Below are 12,260 nucleotides of genomic sequence, written 5' to 3'. Positions count from 1 at the left end.
TATTAAAAAAATAAATTAGGAGCCCAGTTCAGATTTTTCAGTAGTAGCAATCCGAGGTGACTGTTCAGCCTCAACTTCTTGTTCAAAGAAAAGCAGACTCCTGGGAATGGGAGGAGAATTATTATTATTTATTTATAGCAATTGCACCCAAAGGCTTGTCAAAAACATAGGAAGACACAGTCCTCTCACCTAAAAGCAGCCTTCATGTGTAGGACAGAGTCTTCATGTGTACGGCAAGGAAGAAAGAATTAGAGATGATTCCCACTTTACAGGCCTGAAGAATAGGGAAAATGCTGTTAGTGCTGTCAACAGTAAAAGAGAATGGGAGGCCTTGGGAGGAAAGATGAACAGGTAGTTTGGCCATATTTAATTTAAGGAGATGGTGAGACACCCAGGAGGAGATGTCAGAGGTATAGGATGAAGTACAAGATGGGGGATTGAACCTTCAAGGTGCTGAGCACTCTGGCCCCAGTCGAGCAGAGCATTTAAACACATGCATAGTTCCATTGAAGTCAAAGCACTGGCCAGGATTGAACCCAGGATGCATTGAAACAAATCAAGAGAGGAATGGTAGATTTCTTATTCATTAGAGTAAAGATAGTAGCTGAATCCATCTGAGTAGACAAATGGAAAAAATGAGGACTCTGAGTTAAAACTAAAAATAAAGTAATACATAATTACAATGTAACAATCAATATATTAACAATAGTAGGCAAAGAGTTTATAAGTTTTTCCATACTATTTTCTTGTCTCTTCCATCTTGGAACTATTTTTTTATAGGGGAAGGAATCCTTGCATAAAACCTCTGTGTATGGAGGTGAAGGAGGAAGTTAATTTTAAAAAATTAATGAGACATACTCTTAATAACAATAAGACATGGCAAGATATGCAATAGTAGAATAATGGTGTACTTCTTAGGTGGCTTCAGCCTTGTGCCTCACAATACTCCCAAGGTAGTCTCTTAATGCAAACCTTCTGGTGGCTTATTGCTGTATTCTTGTACAACTACAAATGGAGAAAACCTAGCCAAGATCAGCCAAACAAGATGAATGTTAATGACAATTTTTTTCCAAACTGACCAGAATCCTTGCCATAACCATTTACTTACCAGATTGAGTCCGGCAAAGCACTTCATCATGTGCTTAACTTGAATGCATGTGAGTAGTCCCATTGAATCCCATTAGGATTTTCTAGGTAAAGGAAGGCATTTTTATGGGGTGGCCACATAATTAATTAAAGTCAATGGGACTACTCACATACTTAAATTTAAAAACATGATTAAATGTTACACTGTGCACTGTAGTGCGTCTTAGTGAGGAAAAATTAAAAATGAGTGCAAAAACAGTTCAGGTGTAAAAGCATATTTTGTGTTCTTTGAATATATGTTGGTGTGGATCCCATTGTACGTGCACATGTGCTTGAGACTGGAATCTTGTGAATAGCAGTATCCATCAGGGCCACATATGCATGCTGTTCCTCCTCGTGCTCCCATACAAGTTTACATAGGGTGGGGCCACTGTGACCCTCCCTCTATACCCTCTAACTGCCCATGGCAGCGACAGAACCTGGTGAGTGTCTGACACATTAGTTTTTAGCTTTTGCTACATTTTCTCAAACTCATAAAATCTTCAGATCTCTTCAGAGTCACAGATGTTCAACTGCCATGAATGATATCAATCCATCTGGGTTGCAGCATATGGGGAAAGATTCTAGGAAGACCCCATTACCAAACAGAGACTCTTACACTGGATAGGAGATGAATGGATTATTGTTTCATTTTACCTAAGAAACCAGTACACACTGGCTTAAAGACCCGCTCCACGAAAGTCACCTCAACTTCAGTGGCCTAGCTAAGACAGGTTTCCTTGTGCAAAGCAGCAACTTCAAATTCAGTGCACACTTTCACCAGGCACTATTCTTTGGACTTAACGTCAAATTCCAATGCCCCCCTATGGCAGTAATGGCGCCCAAGAGGGCAACGCTACAGTTCATATTTAGCTCAGAACTCATGTATTCACTGCTTGCTAGAAGAAAGAGAAGTTAAGTACTGGGAATTATTGTTCTGTGAGAGTTACCTCTGCATTGACGCTACCTTCCTGTCTTCCCCTCTACCTTAGAGTTCAATATAATATCAGGACTCTTCGGTTTGAGAAAGGAATGGAGGTGGTTCAGAGGTGCATTCCCTTATGGACATACAATAGGCTGATAACATCACCGTCAGATGAAATTCCTTGTGCATCCCATGATGGACACTGCTTTTCAATGCAGTTCTGCAGCTCAAGATCAGGGACACCATATCTGACAAATATGAGTGTGCAGAGGTGACTCTTGAAGAACAACTATAAATAAGAACATTAAGGTTGTCCAGTCAACTTTAATTCTGCCCTCATATGTAGGCTTTATGGTATAGTCTTTAATTACATGACTGCATATTATTTTTCTCTGCAGGACCCATGCCTCATTCAGTGTACAGGATGAACAGTGCTCAGTGCAAGAGGCAGTTCAATATTTATTTTTACAGTCATTGTTCTTTGTTGTCCCATGCCTCAAATATCACATATCATCTAACTTCTTTAGAGAATGGGCAGGATGCCAGTCTCATTCTTTGCACAACGTTAACTCATTCAATTTCCAGTCCTTGTGCTGAATGAGAAAACTGTACTATAGAAAATATAGTAATTAAAGACTGTATTATAATGCATGCACACAAGAAGAAAGAGTTAAAGTTGTTAAGGCAATCTTAACTTTCTCATTTACCAATACATAAGTTTAAGTGCCTTTCTGAATAGGTAGGGGTAGTATGCTGAATCAGGGCTTCACTCATTCCATATGCACTTCCCTTGATCATATGGAAGGTGTCACTCACTCAAATTTGCACACGCACACCCCCCACTCCCGTCCCCATCATGATGGAGGGGTGATTCTTTGACCCTGTGAGCCAGGTCACAATGGCTGGAGCAGGAAGCTGGGCCCAGCCCCATGGGACAGGGACTTCTGCTGCAGGATGAGTGCAGGGCGGGCTTGCTCTCCACCACTCTCAATCGTATCCTCAGGGCATTTCCTCAGCACCTGTCTGGCATTAGGACTGAGATGCCAGGGCAGAGGGTGCTGCTGCAGGTAGTTAGTGTCCCCTCAGTGGGGCAAAGATGTAGCAGAGGACAAGAAGGATGCTGGCCTATGATTTTTCATCCCCCACATGAATTTGGACTCTGGGTGGGTTGCAAAAAAAGACAGAATTTCAGCTGGTGGGTTGCTTAACTAAAAGACCAAAGGTCTATGTCCATGCTACATACCAGATTTCTACTACTTCACATTGAAATGCTAGAGCTGTTCAAAACAATTGCAAACGTTTTTTATAATTACAAAAGTGTCTTTTTCACTCTCCTCATCCTTGAAAATCACTGAGCTTTTTCGTGCACTGTATTAAAAATAAATAATTCCAAGGCTAAGAATAAACATGCCAAAACTTTAGCCAAAAAAAGAGTAAAACTATATTTTTTTAGAATGAAACAGTTTGTATAACCTTAACTGTAGGTGATTCTTCTCCTGCAGCATGCTGATATATAGAATTCTCTCACAGGTATGTGGGTGAGAGAGTCTTTTTTCCTACCCTCACACAATAGAAAACATTATTGATCTCCGGTTTCCTTTATCGGGATTTTGATAAGGACTTTTTAAACTTATACTCTATACTTAAACACTGTTAAATGGCAAATTAAAAAATCTAAAACAAAAGGAAAAGTAAGCTATGTTATAAACTTCCAGGGACAAGTATTTTGCATCTGAAACAGGAGTATATTAAAGTATTCTTTGTTCTTGATATTTGTTTATCAGGAGAAGGAATTTTTGTGCCGAGTATCAGATCTGCAGGATGAACTCAAGCATTGTGACCATCATATATCTGAATTGGACAAGGAGATTCTGACTCTGCATGAGAATATAAGTGCCCTAACCAAGGAACTGGAGTTTAAGGGGAAAGAGGTTCTCAGAATACGCAGTGAATCCAACCAACAGATTAGGTATGAATTTTTCTACTATAAACTACAATATTTCCCCATTTATTAATCTCAACTGCTAATGTTTGTCAGAGATACTTGACCCTCTGTGGGTTGTTAGTTTAGATATTTAGTCATGTGATACTGTATATCATTTAGCCTCTGCCAGGAGGTAATATAAGTAGATATTATTATACGGTTCGGCTGTAATTTTAATAACATATGTTGGCTAACTAATTAAAATCCTCTTAACTGTTTTTTAAAACTCATTGTGTTTATTTAAAAAAAAAGCATTAAAGGAGATGACTTTTCAGTGAAATAAGCTTGAAGCATTGAGAAAAGTCAGTAGTACGATTTGATGATTCAGTAACTGCTGACAATGCTGTTTGGTGTTGTACAAAAAGCCATTTCAAATCTGGCAGAAAATCGTGATGAATAAAGCAGACTGATGTTAGAATAACTTTTTTTTAACCAAAAATAAATTAAACAGGATACATGAGCAAGATTTAAGCAAGAAACATGAGAAAGAGCTGGATGTCATGACAGCAGACCACATCAGAGAGAAACAAAGCATACTCGCAGATTTTAATAAGACCCAAGAGCTACTCAAGGAAATTAATTCAGCTTTACAAGTTTCGTAAGTTTTATTACATTAAAAAAATCATATGTGGCTGAGTTTTGAGTGAAAAGTGATTCATTAAGATATCCAGTAAGTTATCAAGTATCCTTGGAGAGAGACATATGCAAAAACCACCCCCAAATATGGGGCCTAATCCTGCATTCCTTATACACTCAAAATTCCCATTGACTTCAGTGGGAGTTTTGTGAGTGTAATCAGACCCAAAGATACAGGGTAGAAAAGACAACATTACATTGGTATAGTTCTTAATAAATTGGAGGGAACATGTTATTTAAAAGATTATATTGTTGCTGTACATTACTGTACATAAGTGAGAAAATAAAATTGTTTAAAGAAAGCTATAAATACCATAGATCATGTTCACTTCCAAAATATGGACTATTGTAAAAGATGAGGGTAAGACATTGTTCAATAATTATGTTTAGCTTTTATTAAAATCCAATAAAAATTTCCACGTGAACAGGAAGATTTCTGTTTGACCTTTTAAAAATGGGTGAAAACTTTTTTTTTCTTTTTCTTTCACCACAGGAAGCTCATACATTTTTTCTAATAACTTAGGCCAGGCAGGGAGCCATTTCTCTGAGCAACATAGAATATCTCTTTACAAGAGTTAAAACAGTATATCCATATCTCTTTTAATATATATCCAGGCCATGTGACTCACGTATACAAAGGAAGGAGAAAAAACAGGAGAACCTCACTCCCTAATTATGGGTGAGATTTTTGTGTTGTGTCTCTAAGAGACAAAGCAGAAAAGCTCATCACTAGGGAGCGAGGCTTTAAGGTAGCTTTATGCTGGAGTAATTTAGGTCTTGTCTACATGGGTAAATTTACAGGCCTTACTATATTGGTATAATTATACCACCATACGACCCTGTGAGGTGAGGGTCCCAGAGCCCAAACATTTATACAGAAACTAAACAGTCCCTTAGCCTGAGCCAGCTGGCATGGCCAGCTGCAGATGTCTAATTGCAGTGAAGACATACCCTAAGGGCTCTTTTACACAGCTACAGAAGCAGCATAAAAGGACTGTAGGAATGGAGGCCTCCCTATGTGTACAATAGTACCTTCAGTAAATAGGCATTATATCACATCTCAGCCATAACATACTTTTAAGTATGCAGAAGACTAGGAGACTATTAATTAAAGATATAAATTAAAATATATCCTATTATATTTTGCACAGAAGCAGAAATTTATTTGGGAGAAATTTATTTCCAAATGTAATCCTCAGTTTCAACACATACCTCCTCAATGAAGAGAACTCAAACTTCAGAAATATTTTTATTGCACTTGCAAAGAAAGGTTTTTATAATTGTGGATAATTAATTAATAATGAGCAACTGATGTCACAGCAAAGAACACCCTCTAACTGTGTGTAATACATTTAAAAAACTGTTCCTTCATATGTAGCAAACTCCAATTAAATTAAGACCGAACTCCCCATTAGCCTTCTAAATTAATAGCAGCAAATAGTATACTCCTTGTTTGTAAGTATTTATAATAGTGACAATTAAGAATCTTAAGATGTAACCTAAATATTTCAAAATTAAATATATTTTGCTCATATATGTGTTCAGCATCTTTCAGGTTGGTATGGCTCAATTGCATGTGTTTTCCTATACTTGAGGTTTATGATCTAAGTCAAACAACATCAGAGAATCTACTTTAGAAAGAACAGTATAAAGGTGTGGAGAGGAATTGGGTAGCACTGTGTGTCAGAGATTAGGTTTTGGCAACATTAAAGAAGATAAAGAGAGAGTAAGTTCAGCTAGAAAAGACTGAGAAAGTTGATAGTCTTTAAAATATTAATAATACTTAGCTCTTCTATAACACCTGTCATCCATAGATTTCAAAGTGTTGTACAAAAGAGGTAAGCATCATTTATGTCCACGTTACAGAGCAAGAGACTGAGGCATGGGTTAAAGGTCACTGGGCATAGAACTGAGGTGGATATGTCTAAATGGCCAAATTCTGCAGAAAGGCAAAGATATTGGTAGAAAGTCAAACAACTTTGCAGGAGAAATTACAAGGGATACAGTAGTATACATATGCCTATTATCATAATCTGAGAACAATATATCTGAAGAAGGCAGGAAGGAGAAGTAACCACCACTTCAAGATCACAGAAGGAATATTACAAAGACCATTAGATATAATAAATCAACAGGAATAAACAGGATTCATTATAGCATACTAAGGGAATTAAGTAAGAAACTGACATAGCTCTTATCAAGTCACTTTGAAATGTAGTTTATCATTAGGAGAGTACTTGAAGACAGATGTTATGCTTGTTCTTGAATAAGTTAATAGACAGGAAACAGGAAAACTAGACTAATAATAAGACTGAATTAAATTTTAGAAAATATTTTAGAGTCATTAATAAGGGATGAGCTGGTGAGTTTCTTACCAGAGAGCAGTCAATACATGGATTTACAGGTTGAAAGTAAAACCTGTTTCAGACTAATCTGATAAACTTTTTTCAAAGGGAGGGACAGAAAAAAATCAGATTTATTTGTGTTGCAGCAAGACATTTGCAAAAGGATATTTGAACAAAAAAAATCAAGCACAATATGCTAAGTACAAGCTGGATAGGAAACATGCTCATGAAAATTAAACATTGAATATTCGGTCAACATATTCAGAAATTATCTGGAAAAGGGGGTGAACAGTGTAGTGACAAATTTGCAGATGATACAAAACAACGCAAGATAGTTAAGTGCAAAGCAGACTCTGAAGAGTTACAAAGGGATAAGAATATATAAGAACATAAGAACGGCCGTACCGGGTCAGACCAAAGGTCCATCTAGCCCAGTGGCCAATGCCAGGTGCCCCAGAGGGAGTGAACCTAACAGGCAATGATCAAGTGATCTCTCTCCTGCCATCCATCTCCATCCTCTGACGAACAGAGGCTAGGGACACCATTCTTTACCCATCCTGGCTAGTAGCCATTTATGGACTTAGCCACCATGAATTTATCCAGTTCCCTTTTAAACATTGTTATAGTCCTAGCCTTCACAACCTCCTCAGGTAAGGAGTTCCACAAGTGGACTGTGCGCTGCGTGAAGAACAACTTCCTTTTATTTGTTTTAAACCTGCTGCCTATTCATTTCGTTTGGTAACCCCTAGTTCTTGTATTATAAGTAAATAAGTAAATAACTTTTGCTTATCCACTTTCTCAACATCACTCATGATTTTATATATCTCTATCATGTCCCCCCTTAGTCTCCTCTTTTCCAAGCTGAAGAGACCTAGCCTCTTTAATCTTTTCTCGTATGGGACCCTCTCCAAACCCCTAATCATTTTAGTTGCCCTTTTCATCAACTGGGTGACTGGGCAACAAAATGTTAGACGAAAGTAATGTACACTGGAAAAAATAATCCCAATTTATTTATACCGAATGATGGGGTCTAAATTAGCTGTTACTACTCAGGAAAGAGATTTTGAAGTTATTGTGAATAGCTCTCTAATCTGCTCAATGTGCAGCAGCAGTCAAAAAAGCTAACAATGTTAGAAACAATTAGAAAAGGGATAGATAATAAAGCAGAAAATATCGTAATGCCAATATATAAATCCATTATATGTCCCCACCTTGAATACTATGTGCAGTTCTGGTTGAACCATCTGAAAAAAGTTATATTAGAATCAGAAAAGGTACAGAGAAGGCAATAAAAATGATCAGGGGTATGGAACAGCTTTTATACAATGAGAGATTAAGAAGAGTGGGTTTGTTCATCTTAGAAAAAAAGACTACTAGGGAGGAATATGATAGAGGTCTATAAATCATGGTGTGTAGAAAGTGAATAGGGAAGTGTTATTTATCATAACACAAGAACTACAGGTCACCAGATGAAATTAATAGGCAGCAGGTTTAAAAGGAAGTGCTTTTTCACACAACATACAGTCTGCCCATGAAACTCAGTGCCAGAGGATGTTGTGAAGGTCAAAAGTATAATTGGGTTCAAGAAAAAATTAGATAAGTTCATAGAGGATTGGTCCATCAAAGGCTAATAGCAAGATAATCGGGGATGCAACCCTATTGCTCTAGGTGTTCCTAAATTTCTAACTGCTAGAAACTGGGACTGGACAATGGGATGGATCACTTGAGATTGCCCTGTTCTCATCATTCACTCTGAAGCATCTGGCAGTGGCTACTGTCAGGAGACAGGATACTGAGCTAGATGGACCACTGGTCTGACCCAGTATGGCTACTCTTCCGTTCAGGGAAGGTTTGCAAACTGAACAAATAGCCTCAGCCCACATTCACCCACTTTCCATAAGTATGAGCTGAAGTTCCAAGGATCTAATAATTGTTGAGTGGTAGGCGCAGCAGAGGTGCAAACACAGACCTTTGTGGAAGAGCAGTATCTGGGGACTGGACTGTGAGGGGACCGCTGTGGATGGCACCCAAATGGAGGTTTGAGTAAAAGCTCAAGGGCTCCTGTAAATCCAGATGCCCGGGTTCTATTTACAAACTGAATCCTGCAGGTTTAGCACAGCATTAATGCAGAGCTATAGTGAATGGAAACAAGTGAGGTATTCCCAAGACTATTTCTGCTCAATATCTTTATAAATTACTTACTGCTGTAAGGCAGCAGAAAAAGTATGATCTCTAGAGATGACCGTAGGTGCAGAATTCTAGTCAAGATTACAAATCATCCTCCCTCAAAGTTAGAGGATGTTTGGATCCAGATTTTGTTTCAGGCTGCTCTCCACTGATAACTAAATTCCTGTTGGTACCGAAACATGAAGAATTGGAGATATATTTGAGAACACAGAATGGAAGGAAGATTTAAACATATTTAAGAAATGGATTAATGTGCAGGCTGTTGCAAGTGGAGTTTAATGTTCCAAAATTTAAGCTCATGCATTGTGTACTTCAGAAGAAAATATAGGAGAATAAGTTACATCGAATGCTCCAAAGCTAGAGTGATCTAGCGAGGAAAAGGATTTAGGAACTGTAATAATTTGAAAGTTGGGGCACCATTTCTGATAGCCACAATGAGAGGGAAAAGATTATTAAATTATATAAATGGCAATAAATTGTAAAGCAAAGGATGTGATTCAACTATATAAAACTATAACAAGGATATATTATGAATGGTATGCACATGATCACCAAAGGATATCCATATTTTAGAAGATGTATGAAGGAAGACAACATGACTAATTTAGGATAAAGACGGAAAGTTCTGTAAAGAATTGAATTAAGCCTATGCAGTCTGAAAAAAATGAAATTGTGTTGTGGTTTGGGAATGGGCAGGGACCAGGGCTGTTGTGCCTCTATCCCTGCTGTTACTCCCACCCCTTCTCTGCATCTCCCCCCACCCATGTGAGTGCTGTTCTCCCCCTATCTGAGCACCAAATGCCCCCCATCTCTCCACCATGTCTGAATACTGGACACCCCCATGTCCCTGCTGAACAGCAGATAGCCCCTGAAACTGGGATCAGAGCCCCCTTTGACTGTCAGCACCCCCATCCCTGCCTTCCCATCAGAGCCAGGCATGAGGCTGTGGAGGCAAATCACAACTTCAAGGGATCCATGACACAAGCCATTGGGGTTGGTGCCAAATCATGGTGTACCTAAAGATGACAGGAAGACCTGTAGGAAAACAACTGTTAATAATGCACAATAAGCACCAAGTCACCATTCAGCTGGGCTCTTCACAACTTATCTTATTCTGGGAGCACTGGAGTGAGCTAGCATGGTCCCAAAAGTCGGCAACACTAGCCAGTAATAAGTTGTGGTGAGAGTAACCGGGGGACTTGCCAATTCATGCCTTTACTCTCAACAGCTTCCTCCAGCAAGACTTATGTGGAGGTCTTGGTGAGATTTTAAAATTGGTCCCATATCACAGGTTTCCCCCTCAGAGGGCAGCAGTAAAAAAGCCACCTCACTTCTCTGAACCACAGAGGTCCATGCTGGCAAATAAACATGTAATTTTTGCCTCCCTGCACCAGCTTTGATTAACCTGGCCTTGTATGTTTGAGATGCTGAAAATACAGTAATAATTATATACAAAAATAATGTATATTTATTTGCCATTAAAATAGAAATATCGGGCAAGATTTTTTGCTACAGCTGAGCTCTTCTTAGATGCACTGAGGTGTGGGAACCATTGGAAAGCCAGTTATGGCTCCCTAATCCTGAGCTGTTTGGCCCATGCTCAAATTAAAGACCTGTGAGGGAGCTGTTCTGATTTACACCACTGGTATAAGGCCCCTAGGCCAGTGGAGCATCAGGTGGAGTGCTCTGTGCCAGAGCCCCACTCCCAGGATCTCACTTTCTGGCTGACATCCCCCTGACGTGGGGGCAGCTGGCAAAAGAGATATCCTACACAAGGATTTCTCTACTAGCTATCTCCAGCTGCTTTAAGTCCACTTTGCACCACTTAGTACAGTGCATAACAGACTTAGGTAACTGGAGAATCTGGCTCATGTAACTTTGAGGGGTAGTATTGATTAGCTTATCTGATTGGATTGTTTGAATTACATGTACTTCTTTGATATACATAGAAAATGGCTCCCTGTGATGTCTGAAAATAGGGTGGCAGCTGTGCATAAGTGTGTATTATACTTTGGGGATTTGTCTACAATAGCTTATCCTAGCAGAAAATGTATACACAAAATTAAACCCACTGAGTGTGTTTCCATTCTGCTGAATCAAAAGTTTTTTCTGCATCTGAAGATCCAATTGTGTTGTCCAATTTTTCAGTATTTTGTTAAAATGTTTTATAAGATCACTAAACTATATGGGGGGCATAAATAAAGCTTGGTTTGCAGGCACTAGTTTTTCAAATGCTCACTGTAGTCTTGGCTGTCTCATCTTGTGAGAATTTTATTATCTGAATTTGAAGGCAATGGATTTCTGATTACGTGTCTCAGAAAGAAGTGTTTCAGAAAGTGCAGTAAAACCTTGCAATAACGTACCCCGCCATAACGCGAAATCACATATAACGTGATCATAAGTTGGCTCCCCTTTAAGGCCTAATACAGTGGTCTCCAACACCATGGCGCCTGCCGGGACATTGATGTGCCCCCGCCTAATGCCCAGCAGGGGAGAGAAGCTGCGACCCCACACCTGCCAGGGACAGAGAACTCCAAGGCTGCGGGCGCCGGTGCTCACTATCCCCGGCAGGCGTGGGGCCGCGGCTTCTCTCCGGCTTGGAGAGAAACCGCGGCCGAGCACCTGCCGGGGACAGAGAACTCCAGGGCTGCAGGTGCCGGTGCTCTCTGTCCCGGCAGGCGCGGGGCCGCGGCTTCTCTCCAGCTTCTCCGGGGCTGCAGGCGCCGGTGCTCTCTGTCCCTGGCAGGCCGGAGAGAAGCCGCGGCCCCGTGCCTGCCGGGGACAGAGAGCACCGGCGCCCGCAGCCTCAGAGTTCTCTGTCCCCGGCAGGCGCGGGGCCGTGGCTTCTCTCCCCTGCTGGGCACTGGGCACTAGGCAGCACACATCAATGCACCACGTTGGGGACCACTGACTTAAACTGACCGAACATAAGAACAGCCGTACCGGGTCAGACCAAAGGTCCATCTAGCCCAGTATCTGTCTACCGACAGTGGCCAATGCCAGGTGCCCCAGAGGGACTGAACCTAACAGGCAATGATCAAGTGATCTCTCTCCTGCC

At 40.1% G+C, this 12,260-nt stretch overlaps 1 protein-coding gene across 4 annotated transcripts in view; it reads left to right on the top strand.

Annotated features, from left to right (window-relative positions):
- Positions 1–12,260, top strand: part of FAM184A (family with sequence similarity 184 member A) — a 165,649-nt gene that overhangs the window by 139,523 nt on the left and 13,866 nt on the right. For 3 of the 4 annotated variants that reach the window (XM_045010478.1, XR_006578178.1, XR_006578179.1), the window contains exons 13-14: positions 3,835–4,019; positions 4,486–4,632. In XM_045010478.1, the coding sequence (XP_044866413.1) occupies positions 3,835–4,019; positions 4,486–4,632 (332 nt within the window). The remainder of the gene's footprint in view (positions 1–3,834; positions 4,020–4,485; positions 4,633–12,260) is intronic. The other variant, XM_045010480.1, reaches the window with a different exon arrangement.

Source organism: Mauremys mutica, chromosome 3 (assembly GCF_020497125.1).
Source record: "Mauremys mutica isolate MM-2020 ecotype Southern chromosome 3, ASM2049712v1, whole genome shotgun sequence".
Lineage (NCBI taxonomy): Eukaryota > Metazoa > Chordata > Testudines > Geoemydidae > Mauremys > Mauremys mutica.
Note: the sequence above shows the minus strand (reverse complement) of the source record. Positions and strands in the feature narration are given on the sequence as shown.